The sequence below is a fragment of the Dipteris shenzhenensis genome, chromosome 6 (assembly GCF_047967505.1).
Source record: "Dipteris shenzhenensis isolate YYH24624 ecotype China chromosome 6, Dip_SZ_1.0, whole genome shotgun sequence".
NCBI lineage: Eukaryota > Viridiplantae > Streptophyta > Polypodiopsida > Gleicheniales > Dipteridaceae > Dipteris > Dipteris shenzhenensis.
In genome coordinates, this window is record NC_141601.1 from 41523395 (window position 1) to 41536590 (window position 13196).

General features: G+C 42.3%; 1 protein-coding gene across 1 annotated transcript; it reads right to left on the reverse strand.

Moving 5' to 3' along the window:
• Positions 1-1238: 1238 nt before the first annotated feature.
• Positions 1239-2240, reverse strand: LOC147901184 (uncharacterized). Its single transcript, XM_087376509.1, has one exon. It carries the CDS (start codon positions 2206-2208, stop codon positions 1489-1491), a length of 720 nt encoding a protein of 239 aa, XP_087232635.1. The 5' UTR covers positions 2209-2240; the 3' UTR covers positions 1239-1488.
• Positions 2241-13196: the final 10956 nt, after the last annotated feature.

The window sequence follows — 13196 nt, forward strand, 5'->3', positions numbered from 1 at the left end:
AGGTGGAGGGGAGGGAGAAAAGGTGCAGGCAAGGGGAGGCCGAATGCTCTTATCATCTAAGAGAGACCATCAAGAGCATTTGTAGGTAACGAGAAATTAATGTTGAACCACAACTAATCATTTGTAGGTAGATCGATTATATATCATGGGTATGTCATGGGTATCATGGTATGACCACATGTGGTGGCATGTCACATTCCACGCAATGGAATTTTCTATTTATCTAGTGGGTGCTGAGTAATGAGTACACAACAATGGGTGAGTATGTCATTTATGTTAACAAAAGTTCTTAGTTCTTATAGAGACAGAATGTTAGTACTTAAGGCATAGCGACAATTTGAAACAATAAGCATAGTGGACTCATTAATCTAAGGGGAAGGGGGGGTTATTGTAGTTAGGGAAAGTTCCCAAGTATCTCCTTCAATGTTGTCTTATCCATCCCCCTATTATGACCTTAAATATAAATATAAATATAAATAAATAAATAAGTGAAAATGGTTAGCCTAGTGGTTGGACTCGTTGCATCTTGGCAAGATTAATTACATTTGAACTGCATTTGAATCCCATTGGGATGTGTTTGTGATCACATGCATGCATTTATAGAACTTAGGGCCACTTGAATGTCCATGAGATTGGGAACCTATAATCTGTGAAGAATAAATCAATCGAGCAATAGGTCGAACTTCGAATGGCACTTATTAAGTTGATTGATCTAAACAACACCTATTAATTTTAAGTGCATCTAACTTGGCTAAGTTAATTGATTCATATGTAGGAGAGATGAGTTAATCAATTGAAATGCAGGTCTATGCAGGTGTGGTGAGCCAATATTTAACAATCAGTGCCATTGAGTATTTCCTATCTATGAGGTAGCTAACATAGTAACAACTCTTAATCTCATTAAATACATCATTTTCACATTAGGAGAATCTTGCACCAAAAGAAGTCCATCTTATCAAGAACTATAAGGGAATAGTTGTCAACCACAACTCTAGGGATAAATTTAAGATAAAATAACAAAATTGAAAGATGGCTCAAAAAGTAGCAACTAGGTGAAATAATATGGACATAAAGAATAGCTAATAGACAAACCTTTTTTTTTGGTTGAAATACTAGGATTATAGTACAAGAAATAGTCCCAAAAGGGTAATATTATAGTAAAAGAATCAGTCCCAAAAGGAGGGACCTCCACTTACAAGTATCAAAAGATATCATTGTATGACAAGAAAGCAGGATAGTCTAAGTCCCGTGCACGTAGACAATCATAAAGGGATTTCTGTAGAGATTCCTCAGAGTGGGATCACCAAACACGAGTCCTTCCATAGGGTCCATAGAGCCCAATAACGAACCGAGTAAAAAGGAGATCAAAACCCTGCCTGACCGGATGAAAACCAAACAAGAGGAGCATGAAACGTTTGTTGTAATAGAAGCAAGAAATCCGCAGGGGCTGGCCGATTTTAGAGGAAAAGAGCTGAAATTGGCTAGCGATCATTTGTCTAGCATAAAATGCTTTCGAAAGTTGGCCGCGAAGCTATCACGCTGACTCTTCAACCTTGCAGCAGCTGCTGGCTTGCCACCACTGCTCGTGGTTTGTGATCTTAAACCTTCATCCTGGTTTGCCAATCTGCGCTTGATCATCGAGAAAGAGGGGGGCAAAGTTCTGGGCTTTGCTAGAATCAGCTCCGACCTGGGTTTTGGTACTACATCATCCAGAGAAGCTGGCAAATCCGACGGATACATGAGCTCTGCAGATCGAAGATCTTTGGCAGCTGACGAGTGGAGGGCGATGGAAAAAGCCTCTTTCGGTAACCAGACTGAATTCTCAGAAATGTCTTCTAACCTGTCCTTGCGCTCAGGTGGCTGCACTGGAAAGTAATCGGAATGCTGTGTTTCGCTATCATACGCTTCATCATCTTGTTGCTGTTTATACTTCATAAGATTCTCATCATGGTCCTGTTGCTGAGCGTCATAGTGAGCATCAAAGTCTTGGGTGTCAGAACCCCGAACCACTCGATATTTGGAGGCAGAACCGAAGCAGGATGCAAAGCACGCAATGAAGAGCGAAGCGAGCGAACGAGAAATTCGAAGCGAAAGGGAGGTGGCCAAGAGGGCGACGAGAGGGATAACTTGGGTGAACAACAAGTGAAGAAGAGAGAAGGAAGTTTGGACAACTTCATGAACCAAAGAAGCGAAAGAGGAGGTCTCCATAACAGCCAGAAGAGCGGGAGAGCGACGGAGGAAAGCGGGCGGAGACTGCAATGCAAAAACGGACGAGGAGGAGGCGTCGTTTATATAAGCGTGAGGGTCATGAGGATGATGTTGTAGGCACCTCTGACTTAGTCAATCGCAACGTCCACGTGATTTGAATCAGCTCGGCTGACTCAGCACCGTACAACTACAAACACTAGATTGCGCCCACATGCCATGGAATCTTGGAGGTTAAAGCTTCCAGCAATAGAATTTCGGTCGAGCTTCGCCTAGAAAATGTGATAGACTTCAATCTGTAATAAGTTTTTGAGCATCTTCTTATCTTACTATATATCTTATCTTCTTCTTACTTCTTATCTTACTATATATTAAGTACGGTGGGAGGTAATACTCTGCCATGTGTCGTTCAAGGGAGAGAGCCTCCAACCGCCACCTATCGCATGGTTGGAGAGTGGAGGGCACCATGTGTCGTGCGACTGACAGAAGGAGAGCTTGCAAGACGGAAACTGGCAAGGACTGGAGGGAAGTTGATGAGGAGCATGGAAAGGTGTGCGAATTTGAATTCGAGAGCGTGTGTGAAAATCGAGGAGCTTTCTCCCTCGCCTTAGCCAGCACTCCTTCTCCAAGGCCTGTAAAGGAGCATAATGACTTGACTATTGAGCTCCTCGAGCCCCAAAGAGAAAGACGGAGAGAGAGCTATCCTCCCTATTGCCTCTCCCTTTTGTCCTACCTCCGCTCGAGCCTGAGAGAGAGAGAGAGAGAGAGAGAGAGAGAGAGTGATCACTGTTGTTTGTGGCTATTTTTGCAAAAATAGGGGGATTGGAGCAATGGCAAATGGTGTAGTGGTGGCGAACTACAAGCCTGTCGCAATAGATGCAGTGAAGGAAAAGGCAGTCGAGAGTAGAGCAACTGGGGAAGAATCCTCATCTCAAAAAGGCAACACCAATAGCATGTTGGCAAAGGGAGGAGGGCCTACCAACGGAGGAGCGGGAAGGAGAAACAACAACGATGCTTCTTCCTTCACTGGCATGGTTGTTGTAAGAACATTAAGGCTGCTTCTTCTCCAATGTTTCTTAGCATTAAGAACTAAGCTGGACTGATAGTGGTTCTGATTCACATGTTTTGTGGGAAATAACTTGGTTGATATGTATACACTATAATGGAACTTGGAGGATGCATGGCATGTCTTCCATGAACTGCCTAGGATTGCATGACCTTGGGATACACCAAGCAAGATAAAGGTCACCTAGCTTTGGATCCATATGCATGGTTGTTCTAGGAAGGCCTGTGTCCAAATAATCAAACATCTATTGGTGCATTGAAGGCTTGCAGTACCTTGGCAATACTGAAAGGTGGGGAGCAGCTTGACTACAAATCCATGGTAGTAGGATGCCTAGGGAATATTAGATCCATCCACTTCCAAGTAGTAAAGAGTGGCTTACTCTTAGATGTATTTGTGGGAAATACTTTGGTGGATATGTACATAAAATGTGAGGACATGGAGGATGCATGGAGGGTTTTTGACCAATTTCCTTATCTTGATGTGTTTTCTTAATTTGCCATGGCCATGGTTTGTAGAAAGTAGGAAGAGGGTGTGCCAGCTTTAAATTTCTATGCTGGGACGCAGCAAGAAGGTGTCTAACCAAATGCCCGACATTCATTGGTGTAGTGAAGGCTTGCAATAGCCCTTGCAGTATTAGAAGAGGTCAATCGACTTGACATGAAGTTTGGAAAAACAAGATGCTTGGTGAAAGGTAGATCCCTCAACTCCAAAGTTTTTATGAGTGGCTTCAGGTCTACTTTATTTAAGGGAACCATTTTGGTGGAAATGTATGTGAAATGTGACGGTGCACGGTGTGTCTTTCACGAATTGCCTCATCATAATGTGGTTACATGGAGTACAATGATCTTGGGGTATGAAGAACAAGAAGAAAGCGAGGAAACTTTTAGCCTTTTTGCACAAATATAGAGCAAGGTCTTTCACCAAGTAGCTTTACTTTTGTTGCCATCTTGAAAGCATGTGGCAACACATCAACTCTGCATGTCTTAAAGGAGGTCCATTCTTAAATTAGCAGGGTTGTTTTTAAGACCAATGCTCTCATGGTAGGGAGTCCATAAGGCATCTATGCTAAATGTGAGAGTGTGGTCGAAGACCAACAATTGTTTGATGCATTGTCCACAAGGAATATTGTACCATGGAATGCATTGATTGGGGATACGCACACCAAGGGAAGAGTGAAATCCAATGGCATGCAGTCCTCACCCAGCTTTTAGATTCTATCTTAAGGCATAGCTACAACAATGGACCAACAAAACTATTCTTGGAGAGGTTTAGTGAGCTCATTCCATGGCATTTCCAATACATAGAGTTTCTTATGTGTGTACATATGTATTGGATGCATGAACATGACTGGAAGACTGAGATCATGCTTTCACAAATTCACGATATTAAAAGGTCTACGTAAATGTGCTTATTGGATCATGGATTGATCACTAATAAATAACATCGTGGCGATGCTCTCATGTTCCATGTGATGAAATTCACAAGCAATAATGCAATCAACAATAGTTATCTTACTTCCATACTCCTATCAAGATTAGTTGGATGAACCTACACATGTTTTAGTAGATTTTATACAATGGAATGGATGAACCTTTAACACAAGTTAAGTCATCCCTAGATGCTTTTGAGGAGGTTCGATGCTTTGACTTAATGGTAAATTGAGCACTTCTTTAACTTGAGTCAAGGTGATTTGTAAAGCTCCATGAAGCATAAGCTGGTTTCCTTTTCTAACCAAGACTCTCAAGGTCAACTTTGTGTTGTATGATCTAGGATCTACATTCAAAAGGGAATATATCTATCCACCATGTAGTACCTACTATGGTGTTGTAGCCACCATGAGGTAGCTACCATGGTGACCACTACTCCTTAAGTCATACCTACCTATGCACCATGTGGAAGGCATCAGACGTCAAGTCATAGCTATGTATCCACCATGAGGGAGCTATTATTGTGTTGTAGCCATCTATCCAGCAGGTAGCTACCTATTCCATGGAGTAGCTATCCCACTGTCATAGCTATGTATCCACCATGTAGTACCTACCATGGTGTTGTAGCCACCATGACGTATCTACTATGGTGACCAATACTCATTAAGTTATAGCTATCTATGCACCACATGGAAGTTATCAGATGCCAAGTCACACCTATGTATCGAGCATGAGGTAGCTACCATGGTGTTGTAGCCATCTAGTGTGTGTTAGCTAGCACAGGCCTAGTAGGTAGCATTTGGTGGGAAGGTAGCCAATCTTCGCTACTACCATACATTGTGTTGTAGCTGTCTATGCACCATCATGTGCTAGTAGTAGCTATGTTGTAGCTACCAATTCGTGTCTGGCAACAACTACCAGCAACAGATTACTGAGTACCTGCCACCTACTATGTGGAATTCAACATTTGTGGTATGGCCTAGTAAGGATCATTTGGTGGGAAGGTAGCGACCCTCAGTGCTTGGCAGCTACTATAAAAATGGAAAGGCCTATTAGGTAGCATTTGCCGAATAATTAGATAGCTACAACTTCACGGGCATGCACCTTGCACCTCATAGGTAGATAGGTACAACAGACATAATTAGAGCATGTAGGATACAAAACACAAATTCAAGTTGGATGATTTGTGAACATACCCTGATGAAATATTTTGTACAATGCATCACAACTATCAAAGAGCACTAACCACCATATCTTTGGTGTGATTATCTGGCTGCATTGTTTGTCCATACACTGGTTCGAGCTGGCACAGCAAGGTGTGCGAAACAGTACATGTGGTATGCATGCTTGCATGGAAGCAAGAACATGCCTAATGCTTCGGCATCATACATTAGCAACCCACAAGTTGTACAAATATAACATGATTCAGATGTGTAAGCAGCAACAGATGGCACCTTAGGTGGTGGAACACTCAACAAAACAAGACTTGTGTTCCCTCACATGTTTTTTACAAACTCCATCTGGGCTTCTGCACACATTACTATCATGTCTTTCAGGTCTGCTTGAGCCATGGCCACAGCATCAATAGATTTTGTGTCTACCAAAGAACCCTCAAGTGTCTCAATGGTCAATGTCAACCGCCCAATTGTTTACTTTAGTTGGTCCATCTTGATTACATCTTGGGTACACAGTGCTCAAAGGTCCTCGTAAAGGATAGTTCACCCTCATAGAACTGAACACACGTCCCTTTAGGTTCCTTAGTTAAGATGGGTAGGGGATTACTTTGAGCATTACCTGATATAGAAGTTGGTGGGGGGTCTTGCTACTCCTCAGCAACTCTAGTTTTCCTGGAGAAAGAATTGACTAGGTCGGGGTCAACAAAGATGCCAAACCATCTGTTGTCTCTGTCTCTCCCATGTCTAGGTTCTGAGGGCATTGGTCACCTACAATCATGTCATTGCTCATTGTAGCCTAGGTTTTCACAAGTGTATCATAGGTCTTGGGGTTGTATTTCGATGAGAGGTGTAGGCTAAAGCATGGAAAGAAGCTCTCACACTTGCATAGATAGAAAGAGGGCTCAATCACAACTATGGATGGAGGCTCTCACCTCTATAGGAGTTCAATGGTTTAAAAGGAGGTTGTAGGGTTTAGAAGGGGGATAAGGTTGAGAGAGCTAACTAGGAGTTCCAGGGTTCACAAAGGGTTGCAGGGTTCAGGAGGAGTCCAAGGTTGAGGAGTGGAGAGCTATTCTCCTTTGTGACTTCAAGGGGTAAAGGGTTGAGAAGGAGGATCAAGTGAGGAAGGAGGAGGTGAAGGGAGGAGGAGGAGGAGGGAGGAGGAGAAGGGTGCAGGAGCAAGAGGAGGAGAAGGCTGGAGGAGGAGGAGGAGGAGGAGGAGGAGGAGGAGGAGGGAGGAGGAGGAGGAGAGAGGAGGACAGGGGAGGAGGAGGATAGGGGAGGAGGAGAAGGGAGGAAAAGAGAGAGGAGGAGGAGGAGGAGGAGGAGGAGGAGAGGGGAGGAGGAGGGGAGGAGGAGGAGGAGGGAGGAAGAGGAGAGGAAGGGGAGAGGATGGGCGATTGCAAGGATAGAGCATGCTATCACATTGAGGGAGCATGTACCCAAGGAGAACAAGCACATGAACACTAAAGTGAACTAAACATTGAACCCCAAAGAGTGGGAGCTTCATGTCATTGACAGATATCTATACATGTTGATCTCTACACAATCCATAGGTACCTCTAGGTTGGGACCTCTTTTGTAGGAGACCTTTTGGACAAGAATCCGTCCAATTTTTAGGGGGAACCTTTGGGTCTCTACACAAAGTGGGGGGACCTTTTGAGCCTCTACAAAAAGTGGCGGAACCTCATGAGTTCCTACACAAAGTGGGAGGACCTTTTGGGTCTCTTCACAAAGTGGGGGAACCTTTTGAGTTTCTACACAAAGTGGGGGAACCTTTTGAGTCCTCCCACAAAGTGGGGGGACCTAAACACTAATTTTAATATTTGTCTCTTGAGATCCTGATTTTGCAAGTAGGATTGGATCTTTTCTAGAGAGTATTTTGGCTATCCTCTCCTTCAAGATTCTTGATACCATCTAAGATATTACAAGTGCAACTTTGCTGCTACTCTACACAGTGCCCAATGATCTCATCTCCATTGCTCTAGACTATACTTCTATCCCTTGTTACCACATAGTGAACATTCCCCCAGACCGATTTGATTAACCATCCTTGGGTATCCGATGCTATGAATGGGAAGATTTTTGACATTTATTTCTTCTATGGAGTTTTTCGGTTATTGAGGTTGGTCTAATGTACCTTCCTTTGATGTGATATTGTCATCAAAGTCGTCCTTGCCTTGTTGTTGAGTGTGCGCTAAGTTTCTCTTATCTTGTGGATTGCATGTGTGCCTAATTTTCCTTCTGATAATGCTTGGCATTTATCATCTTTGTCTTGTACATGGTATGTAGATGCACATCTTGAGAGGCCTTGTGTTTGATTACCTTGACTGGCATCAAATTTGGCTCACAAAATCATACTCTTTTGCTTGATGCATTCTTTTTGTATAGAATGTATGCCTTCTTGGATCTTGGAATTTGATTCATTGTTTTTCGAGAGGAATGCTTAAGAGAGTAAAGGATGAGGTGTTCAATGATAAGGTTTAGCACTTGCATGTATGGCTTTGGAGCCCATGGGCAAATTTTTGGTATTGACAATGTCAATAACTTGAGTTGAGTGTACCTGGTTTTGTATTGGTTTTCATTAATATCATATGTGGTGCTGATATCAAATTCCTATTGTCAGCTAAAGATTGTATAAGTGCATGCATGGAGCTTGTTGGTGTCTTGTGCTACCTAAAGTAGATATTCAATATGAACACCTATTCACCTAAGGACTCCTAAGGACTGTGCGTTGACTTTGTGATTGAGAGCTTTACATTTTGGTGCCTGTCCTTTTCAATGGGGTTTTTATTTGTGCATCTATTATGTCTAAAGTGGAAAACTCATGCATGTGTTTGTGGACCTAACCTGTGTGTCTAGGTGTAGACTTACAAAGTTGCAAGATCTGAGAGAATCATATTGCAAATTTTATTCATTGATGCCATAGTAGAGAAACCATGTTATTATTCATGATTTTGTCCCAAATAAGGTTTTTTCAAAATGCCACTCCTTTATTTTTTGATTCTTCTTTCTTTCAAAGACCAAAATCATCATTGGGAACATGTTTCTTGGAGAAACTTCTACCATGTTGGCCTTTGAATTTTGTTGAAGCTTTTCTATTCTTGTACTTGAGTAGATTCGGATGCTGGCAAGCTAGAAGAGTATAGGGACTTGACACTTGAGTTCATATCTGGATATGCTTTTGGCAAAATTGTAACCTCTTCATTTTGTAAGGTGGATGGTTGTATTGTGTTCCATCCTTCAATTATGCATGCCTTTGCTGATTGATGATGCATGTAGATCTGTATCTGCTCTACTTTCAATTTCTTGGGTTTGATTCTTTTCATGTGTTGAAAGCATTCCATTTGTGGCTGGGATGGGGGCCGGAGATCTTCATGTTGCAGAACATTTGTAAATGATGACTCCATGCTTGGTGTGTCCCATTTTTGTGGATATAGTCTCACTCTTTGTAGGCTTTGCACATTGTCGTTGAGGAACCCTTACTTCTTTTAGCACATTGCATGGTCTATCAATAGTTTCAAGTGTTGTTGGGACAAGGCGATTCCCCACTTGCTTGATACATATTTTGGGAATCCATGCCCACTTAATCTTCTATCCAAGTGCTGGTGTCTATTGGGGACAAAGTGGTGCACATCTTTCTTTTATATCCAAATAGATTTTTTCCTTGGTTGTTTGGATTGCATATGATTATAGGAATATTTATTGTTGTTAAAGGACCAATGCCTTTTCTATTGACGCTTCCATATTGACATTTTGTTGCATAGTCATTTGATTGAGTGACTTGCTTTGGAGTCCTCTTTGATCTTTATTGTTGAACAAATCCTATATGGAGAGTCTTCATGTCGTCTTGATATTGTTGTTTCCTCCTTTTGAATTTTGACAATTGGTGTCGATATTTGAGAGGGGCCAATGTCAATTGCCAGCATTTGTTTGAGTTTAGTGAGCTCCTCTTTCAAGTCTTGGATCTCATTGTTTTGATTTGCACGAAAAGAAGCAAGTTGCTCTTTTGATCCTGTTCCTCTTGTAGTTGTTGCCTGAGCTATGTCAAATTGTTGTTTCCACATGCATCATATACCTCTATTATATTTTTACAGTTATAGTGATCCAATTGTTCTTTAATTTATTCATGCAAGCCCTTGACAAAACTTTTGAATAACTGGTGCTCTGTTAATGATAGATATAAAAAATGAATCCCAAAGTAGTGAAATTTTTTTCCAAGACATTCTCTTTTAGTGTGTGGAATTCGGGCTTCCATAGGGTCCAATTTGGGCTTCAAATGACCAATAAAAGGAGCCTTCAATTAAGGACAAAAAATGGTTAATTTTTTAATAAGGGGCTCTCTAAAACAAATCCAAAAATAAATAAATAAATAAAAAGAGTCCTAGCCTAACCAATGTACCATGGTTAGTTTGACTAACTTGAGGGTTAGTTTCTATCCTAACTCTCCCTCTACCTCTCTCTCCCTCTCTCTCTATACTCTCTCTCTACCTCTATCTACTTCTCCTCTCTTTATCTCTCTCTACCTCTCTTATCTCTCTACCTCTCCTCTCTCTCCCTCTCTTCTCTCTACCTCTCCTCTTGCTACTACTCTCCCCCTCCTCTACTTAGGGCAACGGGTCTCGCGTGTGCCTAGCAGGAGCAATGGCGACGGCTTTATGGGAACTTCAAAGTGGGCGACGGGATCAGTAAGGGGGCAACTGGATCTGTGAGAGGCAGCTTATCTGAGGCAATGCTTGCCAATGAGTAGTGCATTAGAGGCGGTGCCCACCAATGGGCAGTGCGTGAGGTGATGCAACCGTCGACGAGCACCACATCAAGTAGCGTGATCACTGCCAAGAGCTGGCCTGAGGCAGTGCAACCACTTAGGGTTGCACCCCAAGGCGGCATGGTTGCTGATGCATAGTGGCCCAAGAGATAGCTGTCAAGGGATGGCTTGCAAGGGATGGCTTGTGGTGGCATGGCCGCTTAAGGCTACACCCCAAGGTGGCACGACTGTCGATGGGCAGTGTCTTGCATGGCATGGCCATCAAGGGCTGCACCCAAGGTGGCACGATCATCAAGGGAGGCGTGCCTTCTAATCGGGAGTGTGGGGAAAGGGGTAGAGGGCATGATGGGGTGAGGGGGTAGAGGGAGGTGGGTGGTGTGGGGTGAGAAGAGAGAGATGAGGGGATAGAGAGAGGTGGGTGAGGGTGGAATAGGGATAGATGAGGGAGTGGAGAAAGGTGGGTGGGTGGGAGGTAGATAGAGAAGGCGGGGGTGAAAGAGAAAAGGGATATGGGTAGGGGAGAGAAGAAAGGGGGTGGTGAAGTGAGGAAGGGGGTGTAGGGGGATGGTGAAGTGGAGGGAGAAAGGGGGTGTGGAGGGAGGTACAGAGATGGTGGGAGGAAGGGGGATGGTGGGGTGGAGGAAGATGGGGGTGTAGAGAGAGGTAGAGAGATGGTGGGAGGAAGGGGGATGGTGGGTAGAGGGGGATGATGAGATGGGGGAGTAGAACTTTTTGAATTTTTATAGAAAAACATGAAGTTTAGAGAAAAACATGAAGTTTAGAGAAAAAAGGGGGAGGAGGGGGGGAATTATATTTTATATATACCTATTTACTATATATATAACAAAGGGGGAAGGAGTGGAGAAATATATATATAGAAAAAAAGAGGGGGGCAGGGTAAATGAGAAAAAATTAGGTGTAATAGGGATAATTGATGAGATAATTAAGCTAAATTCAGCCAAATGAATAAAAGTAACACAAACGTAAGAGCATGACAGCCTGACAGTCAAACAATCCATGAAGCGTGGGTAATTGAGGTTGATAATAGCCATGAAGAGGAGACATTGGTTGGCCATGACACGCATGTAGACTGTTCATAGAGGAGCGCAAGCAGAATGGTAGAATGTGCATAGAGGAGGCGGCAAACAGAACGGTTCGGAGTTATAGAGACTTGAGGAGGTGGTACGCAGAACAAGTCGAGGTAGCAACAACGCAACATGGAAGGAGCCTGGAGGCTTGTAACTTGAGCTTTGGAGCTTGGAGTAGGGTACGGGGAATGAAATGGAAGGGTAGCAAGGAAGCGGGGAGCCATAGCGACGAGTAGCGCACATTTTTTTGGGGGCAGTGTAGTAGCGCGGATCGCGGTGTAGAGGCAAAGTTCTTCAATGGAGGAAGAGCCTCTTTTTATAAGCCATTGAGCGGTAAGTCAAGCCGTAGGCTTGTAGGTAGTCGAGAGAGCTAAGGGGTACATAGTGCCTAGGGAGATGGGTCGAACAAGCAACTGGCAAGGCGGCTATGCGCATGAGTATGCGGAATGGCCAAGTCATTAGAGGTGGTTAGAAAAATGGGGGGAGGGGACTTCATTGAGGGTAGGACACTAATTTAGGCCCTTGCCAATAGGATAAGAGAGGCTTAGGACTTTAGAGTTACTAGGAAGAAAGGTACGAAAAACAATGCGAAAAGAATTCTTTGAGAGAAATAAAGTATGGATAGAGATAATAGAGATCGAGAAAAATTTTGTTTATTAAATTATTTTAATAGTGGTTAATTAAGAGGAACACTTGATTAAAATATTCGAGGGGGTCCTTTACTTACGATATCGTAGATAGTTTAATTATTTTAAACTTTAAATAACTACATAGAAAAATACCATTATTTCGTAAATAGATCTTTAGAAAACTAAGGAGAGTTTTAGAAAAAAAGATTTAAAATTTTAGAATAGGAAAGCATGATAGGAAAATACTAAAATGATACAATAGGAAAGAATGAGGGATACTAAGAAAAAATAGGGAAACTTTTAGAAAGAATTAGGAGAAAAATTAGGGAGGAATAGGAAATAATTAGGAAATAAACAGGGAAAATTTAGGGAAAAAATAGAAATAATTATGAAATAATTAGAGAGAAATAGGAAAGACCTAAGGAAATTTGGTAACATTTTTGAGAAAGGCAAAGTACTAATAAAAAGTAGAGGAAATTAGAAAGGAATTTAAAAAAATTGTAATGAAATTAGCATAAGAAAAAATTAAAGAAAAAGAGAAAAATACTTTAAAAAAAGTTAAGAAGTTTTATATAAGAGAGGAAGGTGTGTGTGTGGGGGGTGGGGGGGTGGCGAGGGGAGGGGAGGTGTTTTATCCTTCGTACTATTTGCAACATTTGTACATTCTTTGTTCAGTATCTTCCTTATAATTCCAATCATAGGAGTCTAGACATCATGCCAAGCTAGTTCAAGTTTGTTCAATTCTTGCTGTTCCATTATTTTTACATATACAGTTTTAAGATGGGCAAGCGCCCATCTTAAAATATAGAGTGCTTACCCCATTCCACTTACCCATTTT

Coding starts and splice junctions, on each gene's coding strand:
- LOC147901184 (XM_087376509.1), bottom strand. CDS start 2,208: ATGGAGACCTCCTCTTTCGCTTCTTTGGTTCATGAAGTTGTCCAAACT.